Consider the following 24,561-nt stretch of genomic DNA (forward strand, 5'->3'; position numbering starts at 1 on the left):
TGGCCATTGTGTCCAAAATGCTAGACTTTGGTCTAATCCAGCAGGGCTGCTGTTATGTTCTTAATGCTTCAGAGTAAGGGTTGAAAATTATTTAGCAAAGAAGTGTTTCTTACTAGTGGACTTGGTTAAATAACTATCCCATACCAGACCACCTCCTATGGTTGTCATGAGGATGAAATTAAATGCCATATACACTGCTCTAAGCTTCTTAGATGTGGAACCTGTGGCCCTCCAGAAGTTGATGCAGTATAACTCCCGTCAACTCCAGCCAGCCAACAGTCAGGATTACTATATCCAACAAAATATGGAAGGGTGAGATAGAAATATAGGAGAGGAAAGAAAACAAATTATATTAAGAACATGGAAGGAAAAAGAGGTCCAATCAACTGATATTGTATATAAAAATATTTTTATATTGAATTAGATAGGTTGTGAGATGGTTTTGGAGAGCTCAGTTTAGTTCCTTGCTTGCATTATGCTCTTTCCTATTGGGAGTTTTACAGTTTATCATAGTCCAACACACAAAAGTCCGCCTGTCTAGCCTGACAAATTTTCATTTTTTTGCTGTCAATCAAGCAGGATCAACTGATGTGATTTTTTAAAAAAAATCTCCCAGATTTCATTCACGAAACCCAGCTCAGCTTACTCTAGCCCTATACTGGAAATCACTTTTTCATAGTCTGTGTCAAAGTAATTGAATTCTACACGAAGCAGCAGGAAATGCCTGGTCGCTTTTCTGCAGGTTAATTTGGTGTAATATCACTCTTCACTGCATTAGAATCTCTCATTTCTCAAATTTACCCCAAAAACTCAATTAGAAAAAGAAAATGGAGATTGTATATGTAAGAGAGCCTATAGCAAAGGGTGAGAACTGAAATAAATTCTATAAAATCATTTTACAGCATATGCAGCCAGTCTTTCTTGAGAAGAGTGAGGTGGAAAATGATTAAGGTAGTACACATTTTTAGCTAGTATAGAATAGAGTGATATGAAGAACTCCAGCCTAATGAAGTGTGGTCAAAGAGAATCGTGCTTTGAATGATACATTTTTTTTTTATTTAGCTGCACATGAAGGAAGATCATGGAGTAATTAATATGTGTTCTTGTGAAGTAGATAAAGTTCCATGTGCTGAAACTACTGTATCCTAGTTGTCAGACAGTTATTCAAACCAGAGTTCAGAAGAATGTCTGTGGTACAGAGGTAACAATGCCAGCAACACAGGACAGGAAAATCATTGGCGCACAGAATGCAGTATAAGGAGGGAAAGCCTGTAGGCAGGTAGTACTGGACAAGCAGGGAACTTTGAAGACTCCATGCCTGTCCTTTCTTTATCTAGGCGGTGAAAGGAAGAACGAGGTACAGCGGCGATGGCATAGCCATAGTTGCAACCTGAGACAGTGAATTTGGAAGGCAGCACGGGCACGTCCTCCAGGTTCAGAAGAACTATGGAACTAGTTCCCAGGAGGGTTTCAAACGAATTCTTATGAAAGATTAAGCTAGTAGTTTGCTATTGTCGTATGGGTAGGGAGTCTGGGTGGGGTGCTGTTCAAAGTAAAAAAGTAAAAAAAATGAGTTGGATAAGCACAAAATCTTGGGCTAGCCGAATGTACATCTTTAAATTCCAGCCCTCCTCTTCATCTCCCTACTCTGCTGCAGTTTCTATTCATAACTGGGTCCTGGCACTGCCCTTGTCTCTCTCTAGTCCAGAAATCTTCAATTTTTGTGAGTGTTGGTTGCTTATCTTGCCTCATGACTCAGTAGCTACACACAGCTAAACCCCTCTGAGGCCTTTTCATCCATAATATATATTTTTTCCTCACTGCGTAATTCTTGGCTGCTACTTTCACTTCAACTTTTTAATCAAGTATAAATATTTTCTCCATGCTGTTTTTACTCACAGAAAGATATGGGCACTTTCATGACTGAAGCTCATGGACATCAGTAGACCTAGTGGAAAAATGAAAGCAGAGATGATTATCAGGTTACAGATTAGCTGATTGAGTTACAAAGTAAATAGCATTTTGTTAAATTAGCCATACAAACATTGCTTGCCCTATTTCCTATCATAAGGTAGGGCTGATATCCAACATTAGTCATGCTCAAAGTAGACTTTTGAAATCAGTGGACTTACAATGTAAACCAAATTTAGAAAAACCTGCAATAGTGTGTTGGGGGAAAATCTTAATTTTAATTAAAATAATAATAAAGCGATAGATCGGAATAGTTAAATTGTTTAAGGTAAACTTTGCCATGAATATAGGCAGTTGATCAGACCTTTAAATATCACACTGCATTGTATTTTCTATAATAATAGTATATGAAATTTCTTATTATGCCTTTATGTCTTTGAAGCAGCATGTCTGTTGCTATGGTTACACTTCCGAGTTTGCTGTGGTTACGCTTCTGAGTTGATTATGTGGTAGTCTTCAGGGTTTGTTTCACTTGCTCCTATGCATATAGACTTCCATAACAACTGTCATGCAATCACATACAACAAATTCCATTTCAGCAGGCAGAAGCAAAATAGAACACAATAGAAGCATGTGCTCCATTTACATTGGGCAGGTAAAAATAGCTTGAGAAAACAAGGTGCCCTATGCCTACCCTCAGCAGCAATAGTTTCTTTCCCTGCAAGAAAAATTTGGATAATAGAATTGAGTGATTTTCTAGTTACGAACCAGTCCCACAGCTTTGAATTCATTCCGGAACTTCAGGCTGTTTAATGAGCCAGACCAGATGATACCTGTTCCTGGATTTGTTCCATACACATGGTGGGCAATGAAAGAGTACCTTCCCTCTTTGCCCACATGAAGTACCTGTCCTGCTTCCAAGGATCCCCCAGACATCCACCTGAGGGTGTAACATTTGATAGGACTCATGTGCATAGGCCCATTTTGTACACTCAGTACCCACACTTTATCTAGGGCATTAACCAAACTGAATGGGCCTATTTTTATTGCTTTTCAGTTTCATATGTCCTAGTGGAGCTTTACATGTTCAGGGAAGGAAAGAAGGCAGACACAGGTATTGGGAACAGACAAGAAGAAAGGCAGTGGAGCCTGGCTGCTGGAGACATGGATTTGAGACACAACTGTTCTCTAGTGCCTTATTTCAGGTCATCTGGCCAGGCTATTTTAGAAGATGGTGACCTCATGGGTTTTTGGTGGTGGTAGGGCCATTTCTAGTGGCTTTGACGACTTTGATGACTATGACTAGACATCCAAGGTTGTTTCTAGGTTATCCAGGAGAGAACATGCCAGGATGGTGTAAAAGTAGCCATTTATACAATGGCATACTCCCAGGGATGTCTACTCAAGTTTTTTCTGTGCTTTCACAGAAACCAGTTTTCACTTGGTAATGAAATCTGTTTTGGCTTTGCTATGGCAGGGGCAGGATTACTGTGTTGTTGAAAAACAGCCCTTCTGGATTATGTGACACATCATAGAGATGGATCAAAAGGAAGTGTAGTGTATGTTATAGGTGGATGGGAGGTTCTTAAAGAGTCAAGATGTGTATTGTGTGGAAGGATTTGATTTGATCTATGAGCCAAACAAGTCAGAAAAGTGGTATAGTGGGACTAGCTTGGGACCAAGCCATTTGAAACACTGTCTCCTCTTATGTAAACCTGCCTGTCCTTTAAGAACAGTTGTTGCACACCTATTGCGTATGCCATTGCCTTCTGAGGCAAGGTCAGTGGTAATGCATGTAAGGGCTTTTTCTGTAATTGTGCCCTACCACAAGATATTAAGTAATCTTCCTCTTTATTTATGTTCCACTGACAGCTGGAAAACAGTCTTTTTAAAAATAAGCTTTTAATCCTGTTGTCTCTATGGAATTGCTTTGAGCAACTCCTTTGTGAGGGAAAAAGTGGGTTACACCTTTTTAAAATAAAAAGCCCTGTAGATATTAAATTGCTGAGGGGCTATTCAGAATGACATGTTGTGTTTGTTCTCTCATAAAATCTCTTCCATTTACCTCTGATTTCTTCACTTTTACAATATTCTCATTGACTCTGTCCTCTCTGCTTGTCTGAGTTCTTGGTTATCTACTATGATGCTGTAATGGATTTGTGACACAGGCCATTGGTGTAGATGCTGTGATGCCATAAAGAAGCTACACAGCTGATTTCAGATCCACAGACATGCCTGTTGGGGGAAATATCTCAATGTCAGATCCACTGTGGAAAGCAAATTATTATTTTGTTCTGAACAATGTGCCTGTCTTCTTTGTTAAACAAAACCAAACCCTTCAAGATCCACTGGAGAAAGACAAGATGGCAACTAATATGTCATCAAGGCTTCATTCCTTCACCTCAGGTGTATAGTGATAGCATGGTACACATTAGTGACTCATTAAAATATAGCTCATATGAGAGGACCCACTTCTTATCTGGGCTGCTATTGTACCATGAGTCTTACATTGCAGCTATTAATTCAATACTGATACACTCAGTACTGAGAAAAATGCACAGTTGCATATGGTGCTCCTAATGTAGCCAGTGGTTAAATGAGGGGGTAAGGTACAAGAATTAAAATGCTTAAATTGCCATGGTACCGTCATTATTAGTAAGTCTCTGTGATCTGAGGACTTGGTAGAATATTTATTCCATTGGCAGTTATCTTCACAATAAAAACTCATGTAGTCATCATTTTCATGCACAGGATCAAATTTTGGGATTAATACAGTTTCCATTGGGAATTGTATCTATTCAGTTTTTCAGAATTAAGCTGCAGCATTGTGGCTGTTTTGACCCAATTTTAAATTCTAAATCATTGCATTATTATAATCTTTGGGTTGCACATATTAGAGTTCAAAGTGCTTTATGGTATGGTTGTGGTGTTTTGGTTTGTATCTGGCATCCAGTTGAAAAACTGTGCATCTTGTGTGCCACAGTAGAACAGCTTGCTCAAAGTCCTAGACCCAACAAAGTACAGTGGAAACCACTTTAGCGTCTGTAGTCAGCAGAAGGTAAAATCAAAAATGTACATGCGGTAGTTATGATTTCACCTTCTGTTTATTTATTTATTTATTTATTTAATTTAATTTATATACCGCCCTAAGCCCGAAGGCTCTCTGGGCGGTGTACATAAAAGGTAAAAGCAAGCACAATATATAAATACAATAAATACAATAACTCAAGAAACAAAAACACACAAACAATACGAAAACCAAACAACATCCAGAATACAACATAGTAATAAAATACTGTAAAAATACACTTTAAAATGCCTGGGAGTATAAAAAGGTTTTCACCTGGCGCCAAAAAGATAGCAGCGTCGGCGCCAGGCGCACCTCATCGGGAAGACCATTCCACAGTTCGGGAGCCACAACCGAAAAGGCCCTATTTCTAGTCACCATCCTCCGAGCTTCTTGATGGGATGGTACTCGGAGGAGGGCCTTAGATGTTGAGCGCAGTGTACGGGTAGTTTCATATTGGGAGAGGCGCTTGTGATGCCCTTCCCGGCTCTCCCTGTCAGGTTCCTACCTGCGCGTGGCTACTGCCTGTCACTAGGCACCACCAGGGAGTCCACCAGTCCGGACTGTCCTTTTTTATTGTTTCTCTCCCCGCTCTAGCATAGATCTCAACAGATCCCCCTGCTAGGCAACCACCAGTCACGTCCTAATACTAGTATTCCCAGAGACTCTGAATACTGGTATTGTTATTCTCTTCACCGCTGCCACCATTTGTTACAGTTTCTCTTCAGCCTTGGTCATTACCTTACCCTCCCTTCTGGTCTGTGAAACCCCAGCCAAGGATCAGGCCTTTGGTAAACCAAATTAAGTATTTATTAAAGATAACAAAGCTAACAAGATTAACAAGATTTCTTCTTAAGGCACATAAGCATATGGTTTTACTCAATACTAATCCGAACTCCACCCCCCCTCCTTCTCCACTCTCTCCTGGCAAACAACTCTCTAAACCCCACCAAGCAACCCACTCTTTCTCTTCTCCCCCCCAGATTCCACTCTCACTCTTCCTTTTATACGTTCAGCCATTTCAAACACTCAGCCAATCACCTAGCGTTCTACTGCCCATTCACTCCCCCTCCTCTTTCACTACTTACCATATATCTTCTAAACAACAACACTTACCATATATACATTAATATAGGAACATCACATTTCCCCCCACTTAAAACAACGGCAGAGTATTATTCCTGTTCCAGGATTTATACGTCACGTTAACAAATAAAAGTCTCTATGGGGAAAATGTCTTTCTTTGTTCTTCCGTCTGGTCACGTCACTGCAGTCCCAGCCACTTGCCTGGAAAGTCCATCGGCCAGTACATTGTCCTTGCCTTTTATGAACTGGAAGTCCACTTGATAGTCCTGTAGGGCCCAGGACCACCTCTGCAGCATAGTGTTATGGTTTTTCATAGTCTGCAACCATAACAAGGCCCGATGATCCATAGTCACTGTGAATCTTCGTCCCCACACGTATGGGCGCAACTTGTTCAGTCCCCACACGACCGCTAGGCACTCCTTCTGGACCGACAAATAGTTTTTCTCCCTCGGCGTCAGCTTGCGACTCAGGTACGCCACTGGATGTCTGGTGCCTTCTCTCTCCTGCAGCAAGACGACTCCCAGCGCGAGGTCCGACGCATCTGTAGCCACGATGAATGGTTTCTCATAGTCTGGTGCTATTAATATGGGTCCTTGGCACAAGGCTTGCTTCAGTAGATCAAAAGCCTTCTGACATTCATCCGTCCATACCACACGCTCAGAACACTTCTTCTTTGTTAATTCATGCAAGGGGGTTGCTATTTCCCCACAATTTCTCACAAACTTCCTATAAAATCCAGCCACACCCAGAAATGCCCTTACTTGTTTTTTGGTTAAGGGGATTGGCCACGCTTGTATTGCCTCCACCTTGCTCCATAAGGGGGTGATTTTCCCACTCCCCACCTTATGCCCTAAATAGATTACTTCCTTTAGTCCAAACTGGCATTTCTTAGCTTTTATTGTGAGGCCTGCTTTTCTTAAGGCCTCCAATACTGTTGTCAGGTGTTGGACATGCTCAGGCACCGACTTGCTAAAAATGGCCACGTCATCGATATAGGCCACTGCAAAATCTGACATGCCTCGCAACACAGTATTGATTAGCCTCTGAAATGAACTTGGTGAATTCCTTAGTCCCATGGGTAAGGTCACAAACTCATATAAGCCATCTGGTGTACTGAAGGCAGTTTTGGCTCTGGATTGCTCGTCTAGTTCCATTTGCCAAAATCCTTTACAGAGATCTAGTGTAGAGATAATGGTTGCTGCCCCCAATAACTCTAACATAGCGTCTACCCTAGGCATAGGATACGCATCTGGGACAGTAATTTTATTGATTAGCCGATAATCAATGCAAAACCTGGTCGTTCCATCTTTTTTCGGAACCAGGACAATACTTGAGGCCCAGGGACTGATGGATTCCCTGATCACTCCTAATTCCAGCATATCTTCCACCTCCTTTTTGATCTCATTCAAAACTTTCCCATTCACACGGTACGGAACAGATCTGATTGGGGCATGATCTCCAGTATCAATGGAATGTATAACTATACTGGTTCGGCCAGGTTTGTTGCTAAAGAGATTCCTATAGGTTTTCAAAACTCTCAGAATCTCTTCTTTTACTGCCTCCTTCACCTCCTCTGACCATTCCACTTGATCTACCCCTCCTTTGTCTTTGCTTTCCTGTACCAAATCTGGAAGTTCAGGCCCACTTCCCTCAGGGAATAAGGTAACTTGCAACACCTGTGCATCCCTGGTATGGTAAGGCTTCAACATATTTACATGAACCACTTTGCTTTTGTTTAATTGGTCTGTGGTGATTACATATGTCACTGTGTCAAGCCTTTCTCTGATGGTATATGGTCCTTCCCAGTTAGCCTGTAATTTGTCATGTTTCCTGGGTATGAACGCCATAACCATATCTCCCACATCATACACATGTTCCCTGGCTGTTCTGTCATACCAGTAACTTTGCTTCTGCTGAGCTTGACTGAGATTCTCTTTCACCACTTCCATCATTGATGTTAATTTATTGCGGAATTTCAATACAAAATCTACTACAGATGTTTTGTACTCTCCCAGGGTTCCTTCCCATGAATTTTTTAATAGTTCCAAAGGTCCCCTCACTTTTCTAGTGAACATGAGTTCAAAGGGTGAGAAGCCTGTTGACTCTTGAGGGACTTCTCTATATGCAAACAAGAAGCATCCCAACCGTTCATCCCAGTCTTGTGGGTGATCTTGAACATAGCTTCTGATCATGCCCTTCAAAACACCATTGAATCTCTCTGTTAACCCATTAGTGGTGGGATGGTAAGTAGTGGTCTTTAGATGTTTTAGACCACAACATTTCCACATACATTGCATCACTTCTCCCATGAATACACTGCCTTGATCTGTCAGCACTTCATGAGGGAAACCCAGCCTCATAAAGATTTTTAATAAAGCCTCTGCCACTACAGGGGCTTCCACGGATCTTAGTGCTTCTGCGTCTGGGTACCTGGTGGCAAAATCCACCACCACCACTAGATATTTCTTGCCATGCCTTGTGGGTTTGGAAAAAGGGCCCACCAAATCTATTCCCACTCTATAAAAGGGTTGTCCAATTATAGGAAGGGGCTTTAAGGGTGCCTTAGTCTTTACTCCACTTTCCCCCACCTTTTGGCATATTCCACAAGATAGACAATGTTGTTTTACATCTTTGGAGATGTTTGGCCAATAATAGTGTGCAGCCAATCTCCTCTTGGTCTTTTTTATTCCCAGATGTCCTGCACATGGGACATCGTGGGCTACCTCTAGCAATCTGGTTCTGTATTTGCTAGGTACTATTAATTGCTTCACTGGTTCACATTCATCCTTTCTCTCAGCAGGCATCCACAGTCTATATAAAATCCCATTCTCACACACAACTTGATTCCTCAGTTTGTCAGTGAAAGGAATCTGTTGGGTCAGAGCTTGTTCCTTTATCTGCTTCAAACTTATATCTTTTTGTAGCTCTTCCCTGAATTGATCTGCCTCATCATTATCAGAGACCACTTGATACAGTTTGTCTCCTTCAGCAGGCCTGCTAGTGGTTGCTATGGTGACCTGAGGCTGGTTAACAGATTCCACCCTGTTTGTTTCAGCCCCCCTTAATATGGCTTCTTTTTCTCTGCCAATTTGCTGCCTGGTCACTACATAAATCTTTCCTTGGGCTCCCATTACATCTCTTCCCAGTATTACTGGTTCTTGTTGCTGGGCATTAATGCCTACTTTATATCGGCCCTCTCGGCCTCTCCAAGTCATATCCACCAGGGCCACAGGCAAACTTTCTGGTTGACCCCTCACTCCTTGGATAGTCACAGTTTCCTGAGGTAATATTACCTCAGATTTTATTAAATCTGGCCTCAGTAATGTCTGAGCGGCACCAGTATCAAGCAATGCCCAATAATTTGCCCCTTGTACACTCACTTCCTCTCTCAGACTTGAATCAAGGTCTGTTACTTCTGTCCAGTTTATCTGGCAGAACTGAACCTTTTTCGCTGTTTCTAAAGCCTTGGGCTCTGTTTTCACTGTCCTTGCCTGAGCAGGATTACTAATGGGGTTGGCAACCTCACATTGAAAACGTAGGTGCCCCGGTCTACCACATTTGTAGCATAATTTCTTCTCACTTTTAGGGTACACAGATCCACTCTGGGATGTCCTGTGCCCTTCAGATTTTACTGGAGGACTCACTCTCTGTGGTACCACATCCCTTCTGCCAGCGTTATATGGTCTGGGTTTAAAATCTCTTGATGTTTTCCCCACCCAGCCAGTTCTGTTGGAGGCGAAGTGATCCGCCATCTCTGCGGCCTCCTGCACCGATGTAGGAGAACGGTCTTTGACCAGGAGCCTTATTTCTGGTGGTAACTGATGGTATAATTGATCCAATATCATGAGGTTTTTCACCTCCTCCACAGACTGAGCTTTTGCACTTGTCAGCCATTTCCCAAATATGTCCATCAGTTTTGCCCCCAGCTCCACAAAAGACCTCCCTGTCTGTATCTGGCAACTTCTGAAAAGCTTTCTAAAATAATCAGGCCCCAGTCTGAATCTTTTAAACACTGCTGCTTTCAATTCAGCATAGGTGACGGGCCTATCTGAGGGGAAATATTGGTATACCTCAGCCAATTCCCCTTTAATCAGGTTTGATAAATACTGCATGTATTTATCTTCAGGTAGCCCCCACAACTGAGCTGCTTTTTCAAAGGTGCTGAGGTACATTTGAGGATCTTGACCAGGCTCATAGACAGTAAAGTCCTTTGGAGTAATTTTTATTTTTGCTCCATCTCTGTCTTTCCTTGTCTCCTCAGAGTGAAATTTCTCTCTATCAAATTTTAACTTTTCTACTTGTAATTCAGCATCCAATGCTCGTTGCTTCTCCCTCTCCTCAAACCCCATTCTCAACTTCTCAGTTTCCAACTCCCTCTGTTTGTCTTTTTCCTCAGCCTCAAAGACCCGCTGTTTGTCTTTTTCTTCCATTTCAAAGACTCTCTGCTTGTCTTTTTCCTCAGCCTCCCATCTTAACTTCTCTCTCAAGTACTCTATATAAGCGGGATTGCTTGAGTATCCTTCTGGGGTCTCTTCCCTGACAGGTTGTTTTTGCTGGGCAGTTGCAAATCCTATAAGTGCTACCCTCAGTTCATCTACCCCTTTACCCTCATGAGGTAAATTGAATGTTATGCACTTCTCCACCAGCTCTTCTCTTTTCATTTTTATATATTCAGCCATGGTGTTTGAGCTCACTCACTCTTTGCCACACACTCTTTGCCAGTCACTCTCACAAGTAATCTTGTTTTGTTATTTCTGTTTGCCACACCACTGTTAGGGATTCTCTAGTATTCGTATCTGGATTCTCTGTTGTTTGTATCCCACCGCTACTGCCACCACATGTGATGCCCTTCCCGGCTCTCCCTGTCAGGTTCCTACCTGCGCGTGGCTACTGCCTGTCACTAGGCACCACCAGGGAGTCCACCAGTCCGGACTGTCCTTTTTTATTGTTTCTCTCCCCGCTCTAGCATAGATCTCAACAGATCCCCCTGCTAGGCAACCACCAGTCACGTCCTAATACTAGTATTCCCAGAGACTCTGAATACTGGTATTGTTATTCTCTTCACCGCTGCCACCATTTGTTACAGTTTCTCTTCAGCCTTGGTCATTACCTTACCCTCCCTTCTGGTCTGTGAAACCCCAGCCAAGGATCAGGCCTTTGGTAAACCAAATTAAGTATTTATTAAAGATAACAAAGCTAACAAGATTAACAAGATTTCTTCTTAAGGCACATAAGCATATGGTTTTACTCAATACTAATCCGAACTCCACCCCCCCTCCTTCTCCACTCTCTCCTGGCAAACAACTCTCTAAACCCCACCAAGCAACCCACTCTTTCTCTTCTCCCCCCCAGATTCCACTCTCACTCTTCCTTTTATACGTTCAGCCATTTCAAACACTCAGCCAATCATCTAGCATTCTACTGCCCATTCACTCCCCCTCCTCTTTCACTACTTACCATATATCTTCTAAACAACAACACTTACCATATATACATTAATATAGGAACATCACAGCGCTCCACCAGGTATTGCGGTCCCATGCCGTGTAAGGCTTTATAGGTCAAAACCAGCACTTTGAATTTAGCCCGGAAACAAATAGGAAGCCAGTGCAGACGGGCCAAAACAGATGTTATATGAGCAGACCTTCTGGTCCGCGTCAACAATCTAGCCGCTGCATTCTGGACTAACTGTAGTTTCCGAACTATCTTCAAGGGCAGCCCAACGTAGAGCGCATTGCAGTAGTCCAATCTAGAAGTTACCAGAGCATGAACGACTGAGGCGAGGTCGTCACTGTCCAGATAGGGACGTAGCTGGGCTACCAATCGGAGATGGTAGAAAGGATTCCGTGCCACTGAGGCTACCTGAGCCTGAAGAGACAGGGAATGGTCGAAAAGAACTCCCAAGCTACGAACCTGTTCTTTCAAGGGGAGTGTAACCCCATCCAGAACAGGGTGAACATCCACCATCTGGGCAGAGAAGGCACTCATTAACAGCGTCTCGGTCTTGTCTGGATTAAGCTTCAGTCTGTTAGCTCCCATCCAATCCATTATCGCGGCCAGGCAACGGTTTGGTACGTTAACAGCCTCACCTGAGGAAGATGCAAAGGAGAAATAGAGTTGTGTGTCATCAGCGTACTGGTGACAACGCACTCCAAAACTCCTGATGACCGCACCCAGCGGCTTCATATAGATGTTGAAAAGCATGGGCAACAGTACCGATCCCTGTGGGACTCCACAATGGAGAGTCCAGGGTGTCGAGCAGTGTTCCCCACGCACTACCTTCTGTTGACGACCCACCAAGTAGGAGCGGAGCCACTGCCAAGCAATACCCCCAACTCCCAACTCCGTGAGTCTTCCCAGAAGGATACCATGGTCGATGGTATCAAAAGCAGCTGAGAGATCAAGGAGAATCAACAGGGTCACACTGCCCCTGTCCCTCTCCCGACAAAGGTCATCATACAGGGCGACCAAGGCTGTTTCGGTACCAAACCCAGGCCTAAAACCGGATTGAAACAGATCAAGATAATCAGTGTCATCCAAGAGTCCCTGGAGCTGGGCGGCCACCACCCGTTCCAGAACCTTGCCCAGGAACGGAACATTCGCCACAGGTCTATAGTTGTTCAAGTTATCTGGGTCTAAGGAGGGTTTCTTCAGGAGCGGTCTCACTACCGCCGCTTTTAGGCAGTCAGGGACCACACCCTCTCGCAAAGAGGCATTGATTACCTCCTTGGCCCAGCCGGCGGTTCCGGTCCTGCCAGCTTTCACCAGCCAAGAGGGGCAAGGATCCAGCACAGACGTGGTTGCCCGCACCAGTCCAAGGATCTTGTCAACATCCTCAAGCTGCACCAACTGAAACTCATCCAATAAATGAGGACAAGACCGTGGTCTGGATGCTTCATTGAATCCAACTGCTATAATATTGGAGTCTAAGTGCCGACGAATGCAAGCGATCTTAGTTTGGAAGTGTCCAGCAAACTCATCACAACAGGCTACAGATGAATCTATAGTATCCCGAGGGCCAAGATGTAAAAGCCCTCGTACAGTTTTTAAAAGCTCCGCTGGGCGGGAGAGTGATGCCTTAATACTGACAGCAAAATAACTCTTTTTTGCTGCCCTCACCACTGCTGTATATCGCTTAGAGCAGGCACTTACCAAGGCATAATTGCATTCGTCAGGAGTCCGCCTCCATCTGCACTCAAGCCTCCTCCTCTCTTGCTTCATCGCTCTCAGCTCCGGGGTATACCATGGGGCTGTATGAGCTCTACATAGGAGGGGGCGCATGGGAGCGATCGTGTCAACCGCCCGGGTCATCTCCGTATTCCACAGTTCAACCAGGGCTTCAACAGGAGCGCCAGTCTTCTCAGTCGGAAAATCCCCTAGAGCCCTTTGGAAACCCTCAGGATCCATTAGTGTCCGGGGGCGGACCAATTTAATAGGTCCCCCACCCTTGCAGAGGGAAAGGGTCGCCGTAAGCCTAAACCTCAGCAAGCGGTGATCTGTCCATGACAATGGGGTAGATGAAAAATCCCCAACCTCCAGATCACCATCTCCCTGCCCAGTGGCGAAGATCAAATCAAGGGTATGTCCCGACACATGCGTCGGGCCAGTAACAAACTGAGACAGCCCCATGGTTGTCATGGACGCCATGAAGTCCTGAGCCGCCCCAGATAAAGCAGTCTCGGCATGAATGTTGAAGTCCCCCAGTACCAACAGTCTAGGGGACTGCAACAATATCTCCGAGACTACCTCTGTCAGCTCAGTTAGGGAATTTGTTGAGCAGCAGGGCAGACGGCACACCAACAAAATTCCCAACCTGTCTCTCTGGCCCAGCGCAAGGTGGAGACACTCCAGACCAGTCGTCACCTGTACAGGGTGCTTGGAGAGTGAGAAAGAACTCCTATACACCACGGCAACCCCACCTCCCCGACCTTCGGCTCTACCATAATGCTGAACCATGTACCCAGGTGGGCAAAGCTGGGAAAGAGCAACTCCTCCCATATCACCCACCCAGGTCTCGGTTGTACGTTGGCCATAGGTGCTATAGAAGTGTTAGAAAATCTGTTCCTAGTAGTGTATATGATTATTAAAAACATGTAACATCATGAGAGCTTTCACTAGGCATTTAAGAATCTTGCTGATTTTTTGGGGAACTTAATGTATCCAGTGCTCTAATACTTTCAGTGAATGAGCTGCAGTTGTATATATGGCAATTCCTATGGCTCTTAAACTGGGAGGCACTAGCTATATTCCTAGGGAATGTGTGCATTTTGTTTTGTCCCCTCATAGTGCCATGGATTCAGACAATCCTTATGGATTGCACTCTCTTAACTTTTTCAGCCTAGGAGTCATCATTAGCTCCACTCTGAAACATGGTGCCCACTTTTAACTTTTTCCTTTTGCCTATCTGACTCATTGTTTTTTAAAAATTTGTTTTCTACCCTCCTCTTTCTTATGTCTTAACCACCTCCGCCCCAAGGAAAGAAACCCTAAACTAGAGCTGGCAGGGGGGTGGGGAGAGAGGGGATTATAGTGTAATTCAGGCTGGGGTACAATCCACTTATAACTAGCTAGTTCAAAACTACTGTTCCTTGGGAATAGTTTGGCCAAGTTATAATTGCAGTGTGTCCCTTGTTGAGTTCTTGTTGGGTTTTCTTTAGAGAACATTTTCTGAAGGAACCTACCTGCTATCAAGGAGGCCCTTTTTTGGTAGTGGCATTCTGTTTATGGAAAGCTCTCCTCAGAGATGATTGCCTGGCACCTATAATGTTGTCTTAGGCACCAGGTGCAGACCTTCATGTTTTCTCAGGCCCTTTTAATAGTTTTTTAACAATATTTTTGGATTCAAGTTGCCCCTGTGGGCTTTGTGCTGTGTAACATTTTTAGTTGCTGTTTCATATTATTTTGAATGTTTTGTATTGTTGGGATTTTTAAATGACTGTTTTATTGATAATCTTTGTATGATGTGTTTGAGTTTAAAGTGCTGGGAACTGTTGGATAAGCAACATAAAAGTATAATAAATAAATAAAAACCTGATTCTATTCACTTCCTTCCATCTAGCACAGAGGTAACAACCTAGCACAGGAGTAACTACTAGTTGAAAGTATCATCCACTACTTTGAGGACCTGTTTGAAACACCAGGTGTTGCAAATAAACCAATCAAAAGAACTATGAGCTTGTGTAGTTTATTGTGTATGTTTGTGTGCATTAATACAGTTACTCATTTGTGGAGGCATCTAGACATCTGAAACAGTCAGTGTGGTGCCCTCCAGATGTTGTTAGTCTACAACTCCCATCAGCCTTAGTCAGCATCAACAATGGTCAGGGATGATAGGAATTGTAGACCACAGCATCTGGAGGACACCATGTTGCTTACCCCTGATCTAACATATACAGTAGCCAGTACTCATGAGTGGGAGTGGTGGTGACCATCTGATTGAATTGTGCTTCAGACTACTGTCCCATCCCTATCAAAACACATCAACAGTTCAGCCTCCCATTTTTGTTTTGTTTGGTTTCCCAAGGGGCTTTTCTCAAGTGCCTTTAAAGCTGTTTATAAATCCATCTGACTCTGTTCCTTGCCTTTTCCTTTTATCTTTTTTGGCCCCTAGTTTAAGGATGATAGCAAACATTGTGAGTTAAGCAACCTCTCATCTTTGCCTTGTAGTTGTACATGGGGAGGCTTGGCCAGGTTTTTTTTTTAATTGTAAACATTTGAGAGCCCCTGGTCTACTCCAAACTTCAGCAAGTTAAGCGCTTCACGGTATAGGAACACAGTCATGAGCAGCAAGTTCCAAGGATTCCTTTCTGTTTGTATCAGTTCAGTACTCAAAGTTTCCTCTTCGAATGGCGGTAAGAAAGTTTGGCATTTGTGGTGGCTGCTTCATTTTGTTATTTTCCAGGATGGGCTGTAGTTCAGTGGTGGAGCATCTGTCTTGCATGCAGAAGGTCCCAAGCTGAACCCCCAGCATCTCCAGTTAGGACTGGGAGTTTCTCCTGTCTGAAACATTGGAGAGCCCCTGCCAGTCAGTGTAGACAATACTGAGGTAGATAGTTCAGTGGTCTGACAGTGTAAGGCAGCTGCCTGTGTTCCTGTTTTTGAGAACCTATGTAGCAAAGTGGTTAAAATATGGAGCTATGAACTGGGAAGTCCCTTGTTCCAGTCTTGCTTCTGCTATGGACCCGCTAGATGGTTTAAAAAGGATATTTCTCTGGAATTTCTTGGAAAAATCTTTCCCTGGTGCTAGTTAAGGGTATTTCACAAGGTTTGGTTAAAGTCTGTACCCTCTGAGCTTTGGAAAGATAAAAATTCATTCTTTTTAAGAATTTCTAGGAGAGGGCTTGAGAGGCTCTTTTCAATAGAACTTAGAATCTCCCCCTCCTGCAAACAGCTGGATTGCCTGTGGTTTGTCAGTCTATTGTGATTCTTTTGAGAGCAACCCTCACACAAAAAGGGGATTCCATCAGTAGGAAAAGACTTCCCCTTCCCCAGTGATCTTCAAAACCATAAACTGAAATTGTCTATATTTGATTATTGAAAGTAGCAGTATAATGAGAAAGTACTTCGTTGAAAATAGAAACTATCTAGTAACCTTTAGATGGTCTGAACTGGGTGGATTCAACTGTATGAAACACAAACTTAATTGATGTAACTGTTTTAAAATTATTTCTTACTGTCCCTTTCTTTCAGATTTCTGATCTCTCAAAGTTGGCATTGCCTTGGACTTTGGGAAGGAACCTTGCTATACCGCCAATTACTCTTTTGGATGTCTGTTATGGCAAAATAGAAAATTTGAATCTTAGATATGTGGTAAGGACTTAATAATCTGAAATACAAGGGAAACTGTTTCATTACTTCTCTGACTTTTGCTTTGAGTAAATGTCTATAAAATATTAAAACTAATTAGCATTATTATCAATAATGTATTCCTCTTTTAAACTGGTAAATGACCAAAACCCCATATGATTAAAAGTATCAAGGAATACTGGAATCTACCAGCAGATACTGGTGTCTATCAAGGAATACCAATACTGGTGTCTGTCAAGGGATACTGAATAAAAGACAGAGATTCACCTTTACAGAGTAATATTTTGCCTAGAGTCAAAAAAGTGACTTGAGCAAGTGTAACTCTTTACATCATCAGTAGTATTACAGTACAAGATACATGTAAATGTAATAGCATATCCAAGGAGATGTCTCCCTTTAGTGATCTCAGTATGAACCTTGCTGTAATGCCAGCATGAATGTGCTAGATACCATTTGACATGGGGATTGAAGGGCAGGCATCTTGTCCATGAGCATTTCTCTGTCTAGCTCTGGGGCTATAAGTATGATGATAAATTTCTGTCCTGGCTAGGCACCAAAGCAATGTCTGTAACTTGACTGTCTTTGTCATCTGAATTATTGCCACAGTGTTGTCTCATAAGATTCCTGTGTGTTCTTGCATATAACAGACCTCTTTTTGGGATGTTGAGCATGATGTTTTGGATTCAACCATGTTTTTCATCAGACACCACTGAGTGATAGTTTCATAATAGAACATCACTATCATTGGCGATCACCTGAAGAAGTCTAAATAAAGAATTGGTGGAAGCCAGATCAAAAGACAGAAGTTTCTCAATAAGTTAGCCAAGATGAGAAAATGTTACAGGCTCAAAATGAGTCTTCTCAGCATTTCTCTTGTTCCCTGCTGACTAAGATTATTAGATTATTAGAATTGTTGTACTTCTGTATACTATATAAATTTAGACAGAGACAAATTTTAAACAAAATTTAGAAATGCATCTCTAGGAGATAAATAACAATTAATAATGTTTAATAACAAAATAAAAAACTGGGAGAGTAGGTAAGATCCTCATTTTAAAATGGCATGGACTGGTTGAATTCAACGCTAAACTATAATTTATTACATGAATGAGTTTGCTTCAGTCTTGGGCAAACAAGCTCCCTCCTTCTACTTCAGTGTGACCATGAGAAGATTTCACGCATCTGCTTCCTCTTTGACACTAACCATAGTTTATTGAAACATGCCAGAATCATGAACCACAGTTTGATTCTGGCCTGTTTCAGTGAACTGTAGATTACACAAAAAACAGTTTGTCCCCTAAGGCCATAACGATAAATCACAGTTAGTGTTCAACAGGAAGTGGATGCTTCCAATCTCCTCTCTGCAGCTGATCCAGAGGAGGAGAAGGAAGGGTGGAATATACAAACTTAAGGTTACAATTACACTGGGCCAAATATAAGATAGTTTTGGGATCTGGGTTAACTGCATGATTCTGAGCAAGAATACACATTTGTGAATGAGGGAAGCAAAACTGTATTATAATTTGACATGAAGCGCTGCTTTTTAAAAAATTGTCTTTGTAAGCTGTTCAGAAAATACCAGCCATTCTTAGTTCTAGGCAAGTAAGGGTAGAAATAAGACTATATGATGGCTGACATGTAAAAGAAGAAAAGGGCATTTCTATCCTCTGTAGTGTGTCAAGTGTGTGACCTTCTGAATCTGGACTGAAACAAATTGGCATTGACAGTTCCTGATTTTCACTGCTCTCACTTGAAAAACATTGCAAATTCTATCTCGGCAGAAGTGGCTTTCAGGATGAATTATTCATGAAACTAACTTCATCACATAAAGCACCTGCTGAGAAGAGCTTGCATTGCATATTAACATACATGCAGTAAGCTTTGCAATTAAAGCTCCAATATCAAAACTCTGTTTGCTATGACAGTTGTTATAATGTACCATGCTAAAGGCAATGACAAATATGGGTTTACATTCTTGGAGCATTTCATAATTTTAATTAGTTCTGCAAAAAGGTCACCTTTCAGCAACACAAAGGGAGCTACAGTCATTCTTTTCTAAAGCATAATAATTCTAACATTTCCCCTTTCATTTTAGTTTTATCTCCTACAAATCTGGTTGGTGCATGGTGTTTGCTTGAGCAGAACTCTAAGACGCAGCCTTTGGACCAACACTAGTACCTCTGTAATGATGAACATATTTACTTGAAATTAAGTTCCATTAATTTGAATGGAATTTGTTTCCATGTAAATATTAGGCTAGGTAGGTACATGTTGGACGTATATTCATGAAGCATATGCAGTTCTTAATTGCAGTATCTATGTAGATCCATATATGAAGTGACATGTGGCACACATCATGGAATGGAACCTTCTAGAGCTCAGCAGCACAGAAGGCAGCAAACATGTATTTAAACAGATAAAATATTTCCTCTAGCCTGAGAAATTTATTTTCCATATAGTGATTTACATTTGCTTCCCCCCCACACACATACACATTAACAAATCCATTACACATGATTCTTGTTCCTTGATTTAGGGAGCAATCCAAGTGGATCTCCAGCTGAACCAGGGCTCAGCTGGCTGAAGTCCCCCATCCCGGCTCAGCCAGAGATACACCAGTGTAAGTCCTCTACCCTGGCTCAGCTGAGGCCAGTTCTGAAAAAGGGGCATTTCAGGGGAGTAATGGGGGTGGAATAGGATGGAATAGGATGGGGGAGATTTACCCTTATTTCAAAATCCTTTCAGCTTGGTCATGTGACCTAGCAACTCAGAGGCAGTTAACGTTGGCAATAAAGGGTGGTGTATGTCAAACTATTTTAAAGGCTTATTTTTCTTCTGAGAGGCTTGGGGCCAGCTCAGCCGGCAGTAGCCCTGCTCCTGAAAGGAGTTTGCCATCAGGGTAACTTACACCAATTTAATATAGGCCAATGTAAATTGCACTGGCTTCCTGTGGTTTGGATTGTTTGCCATCCTGGGCTCCTACTGGGAGGAAGGGTGGGATATAAATTTAATAAATAAATTGTGCTGTATAATGTGCTAACAAGTAAAATATAAATTCATGCTGACAGTTATGTTTTTTTTTTAAAAAATGTTTAATTTATCTAATGAAAACCATAGTGAGAATTGGTTGGATATATTGAAAACATTTGGTGTGAAAGAAGAGTTTTTAATGTGGAAACTCTTAGATCGTTATTTGAAATTGTATAGTGAGAAACTTCTGTGTCAGAAAAGAAGCCTTTAGTGACAGAGAAACATGCACATAGGTGAGCTAACCCTAGCTTCTATTTGGAAGCATCTTGAAAAATCTTCTGTGATGCTAATAAAAGCTGATTTGATTGGTTAACCTTTCCTATTCATTCTTTTTAGATGAAGTGTGGTCCTGTTTACTAGGCTTCATTGTTTTTGTTGTATCAGTTGAAGGTTAAATCTGTTTGCTCATGCTGCTGCACATACCAGAGCTGAAACCCTGAGAAAGGGTTGCACTAAACTGGAACTATTTTGAGAGGAGTGTCATAATAGATTAGTGATAAAGCACCCTGTCGAATTAATGAACTAAAATAAAATGCAGAGACTTAAGTATTTCAAAGGGCATTGAGATAATTTCTAATATTGCTTAGGTTTCTAGAAAGTGTTACCCCTTATTCGTAGGATGAATAACAATACAAAAATATCAAATACCTTATTTAAACTTTTAAGCTGCTTGATTATCCCAATTCTAACTGAAAACTGATTCAGTCAGGGATAGTCACTGCAGTGCCTGCTTTCCATCTGTTGTTGGACTCCAGCTTTCATCAGCCCCACGCAGCTAAAAGTTAGGGATGATGGAAGTTGTAGTCCATCCCTGGCTTAAATAAATGGGTTTCAAACTGCTTCTGTAGAATACCTTGGTTCATTTTATTTATTTAACTGTGTCCTACTCTTCCTCAGTGAGTTTGGAGATAGCTTACTTATGGTTTCCAGGTGATCTCTTGTCCACAGAACATAACTTCAGCAGTAGTGCTGTATTCTTTGTCTTCAGATCATTGTCTGGTTTTGACTTTGATGGGCCTACAGGGAGAGAATGTGCGTGTGCATGTGCATTTTAGAAATGAAGATCAGTCAGTGAGAACCTTTTTTTGTGTATGCTTCACATTCTACCTTGCTGCCCCTAGCAACAGGGATGGAACATAGGGGAGGAGACAGCCTCCTAGCAGCCATATATCTTAACCTCTGGACTATAAAACCAAAGGCACTCAGAGACTGAACATGAACACATTGAAATCAGTGAAATAAGAGCATGGAGAGCTGGTTCCAAACATCTGTAAATACAACACTTGTATGTTCTCTTCTCATGTTGATGTTTCTTCCTATATGGAAGCAGTGCCCAGGTAGCGTGTTGAAAATGATTCTGTGATGACCCCTGTATCCAGCAATGACCTAGACACAGAGTTGGAAGCTGCAGGGACATCACATGAGGTGCTGGGTCAGGGCTCAGAGTTTATCATTGCACCTGAGGTTGGTGAGCAGGAACTCCTAGAGGAACCTCCCAGACCACTGGGGCCTAGAGGGCCAGAGCTAGACCCTCACAGGCACCTTCTACTGAGCCTGAAGACCCAGATGCCTCCCATTGCACATCACTGGTCTGGCAGCATAGGGAGTGGACTAGGAGGGAGGCTATGGAACAGAGGAGTGCACATCTTCAGGCTAGAAGGTTGGCCCTTTAAGGCTTTTCAGTTCTTTCAATGGTCTGAAGCGTAGAGAAGATAACCTGGAGACAGAAAGGCCTCAGTCTGCTCCCAACCATTGTTGGAGCAGGTTGTGCACTCGGAACTGGCTATGATCTAGCAACCTTTGGCCTGCTTCCATCCCTGCTGCTTTATTTATTTATTTTTATTTTATTTAAAATATTTATACCCCGCCCTTTTTCCAAAGAACCCAGGGCGGCTTACACAAATAATCATGAAGAGTTAAAACAGTAAATATACAGAATTAAAATAGTTAAAATGAATTAAATCAAATACAAGGTAAGAGTTAATTACCAATTCAATTAAAAGCCCATCTGAATAGGATCGTCTTCACCTTAGCACGGAAGGAAAGAAGTGAGGAAGCTAATCGTACTTCACTGGGGAGGGAATTCCACAATCTGGGGGCAGCCAGTGAAAAAGCCATATTTTGTGTCTTTACAAGAGAAACTTGTGAAAAAGAAGGAGTAGAAAGTAAGGCCTCACCGGATGATCTCAGAGTCCGGGCAGGATCATAGGGGGAGATACGATCTAACAGATAACCTGGACCTAAGCCGTATAAGGCTTTATAGGTCAAAACCAGCACTTTGAATTGTGCCCGGAAACATATTGGCAGCCAGTGGAGCTGGTACAACAAAGGGGTTGTGTGTTCCCTGAGCCCAGCTCCAGTTAACATTCTGGCTGCAGCTCTTTGTACCAAAGCAGTCTTCAAAGGCAGCCCTACGTAGAGCGCGTTACAGTGGTCTAATCGGGATGTAACTAAGGCGTGTGTCACCGTAGTCAAGTCAGACAGGTCAAGGAACGGGCGCAGTTGGCGAACTAATCTTAATTGAGCAAAGGCACTCCCGGCAACAGCAGAAACCTGGGCCGCCAGGCTCAAAGCTGAGTCCAGGAGTACCCCCAAACTGCGCACCTGCGATTTCAGGGGGAGTGTAACCCCATCCAGCACAAGTTGAATCCCTATTCCCTGATCCGCCTTACGACTGACAAGGAGCACTTCTGTCTTGTCAGGATTTAATTTCAGCTTGTTCATCCCCATCCAGTCCACCACTGATACCAGGCATCGGTTTAGAACCTGGACAGCTTCCTTGGCATCATTAGGTGGAAAAGAGGAGTAGAGTTGGGTGTCATCAGCATATTGGTGGTACCGAACCCCAAAACTCCGGATGACCTCTCCCAGCGGTTTCATGTAGATGTTAAATAACATGGGGGATAGAATTGAACCCTGAGGGACCCCATAGGCCAATTGCCAAGGGGTCGAACAGGCATCCCCCATAACCACCTTCTGGGTTCGTCCCTCTAGGAAGGACTGAAGCCATCGTAACACCGTGCCTCCAAGTCCCATCCCAGAGAGGCGGTCCAGGAGGATACCATAGTCGATGGTATCGAAAGCTGCTGAGAGATCCAGTAAAACTAACAGGGACACACTCCCCCTGTCCAGTTCCCTACGAAGGTCATCCACCAAGGCGACCAAAGCCGTCTCAGTTCCATAACCGGGCCTGAAACCAGATTGGAATGGATCTAGATAGTCTGTCTCATCCAAAAAACTCTGGAGCTGAGCTGCCACCACCTGCTCTATTATCTTGCCCCAAAAAGGAATATTGGAGACTGGGCGGTAGTTGCCTAATATTGAGGAGTCCAGGGAGGATTTTTTCAATAAAGGTCTTATCACTGCCTCCTTTAAACTAAGGGGCATTCTGCCTTGTTGTAAGGAGGCATTAATCACTTCCCTGGTCCACCCAGGCATTTTTTATAAGCCAGGAAGGGCAAGGATCTAACATGCAGGTGGTCGGACGTGCCTCTCCGAGAATTTTGTCCACATCTTCGGGTTGAACAAGCTGGAAAGAATCCATTTTAATTAGACAAGCAGGGGCCAAAGTTACATCCACAGAGACTGTATCAATTTTAGCGTCTAAGTCGGAGCGAATCTGAGCAACTTTATCTGCAAAATATCGCGCAAACTCAGAACAACGGGTTGCTGAGTGGTCAACATCAGATTCATGGGGGTCAGGGTGTAAGAGATCCCTGACCACTCGAAACAGTTCCATTGGGCGAGATCCCGCAGATGCAATGGAGGCGGAGAAGAAAGATTTCTTCTGGGCCCGCACTGCCACGGAATAGGTCTTTAGGTAGACTCTGGCCCGTGTTTGGTCAGATTCGCTCAGAGTTTTCCACCAACGTCGCTCTAGTCTCCGTCTTTCGCGCTTCATTGCCAACAAATCCTCAGTAAACCAAGGAGAGGACTTGGCTCCAAAGCGCAAAAGGGGACGCTTAGGAGCGATTGTGTCCATGGCCCTGGCCATTTCCTCATTCCAGAGGTCAACCAGGGCTTCGACAGAATCACCTGCCGAGGTGACAGGAAAATCCCCAAGAGTCATCAGAAAACCATCTGGATTCATCAGTCTCCTGGGGCGGACCATTCTAATTGGTCCCCCACCCCTGCAGAGGTTTTGAGCTCCAGTGAGTTTGAACCTAACCAGGAAGTGATCTGTCCATGACAAAGGAACTGCCAGCTCCTCCACACCAAGATCACCTACATCCCGTCCAATACAGAAAACAAGGTCCAAGGTATGACCAGCAGCATGCGTGGGGCTAGATATTATTTGAGACAGACCCATGGTTGTCATGGAGGCCATGAAATCCTGAGCTACTCCAGTAAGGGCAGTATCGGCATGGATATTGAAGTCACCCAGCACTACAAGTCTTGGGGACTCCAGTACCAGATCCGAGACTACCCTAGTAAGCTCAGGAAGGGAGACAGTTGGGCAGCGGGGTGGGCTGTACACCAACAGAATCCCTATTCTGTCTCGAGCACCCAGCTTCAAATAAATGCATTCGAACCCTGAAGACTGTGGGAGGGGATGCCTGGTTAGGTAGATGGTATTTTGAAAAATCACTGTGACTCCTCCTCCCCGTCCCCCAGGTCTAGGCTGCTGATGAACAGAGAAACCAGGAGGACAAAGCTGGGAG

At 43.2% G+C, this 24,561-nt stretch overlaps 1 protein-coding gene across 13 annotated transcripts in view; it reads left to right on the top strand.

The window, feature by feature from the left end:
• LOC133383046 (uncharacterized) overlaps positions 1-24,561 on the top strand; it is a 264,149-nt gene that overhangs the window by 43,238 nt on the left and 196,350 nt on the right. For all 13 annotated transcript variants that reach the window (XM_061622992.1, XM_061623012.1, XM_061623001.1 and 10 more), the window contains one exon: positions 16,754-16,873. In XM_061622992.1, coding sequence (XP_061478976.1) covers positions 16,754-16,873 — 120 coding nt within the window. The remainder of the gene's footprint in view (positions 1-16,753; positions 16,874-24,561) is intronic.

This window comes from Rhineura floridana, chromosome 1 (genome assembly GCF_030035675.1).
Source record: "Rhineura floridana isolate rRhiFlo1 chromosome 1, rRhiFlo1.hap2, whole genome shotgun sequence".
NCBI classification, from domain to species: domain Eukaryota; kingdom Metazoa; phylum Chordata; class Lepidosauria; order Squamata; family Rhineuridae; genus Rhineura; species Rhineura floridana.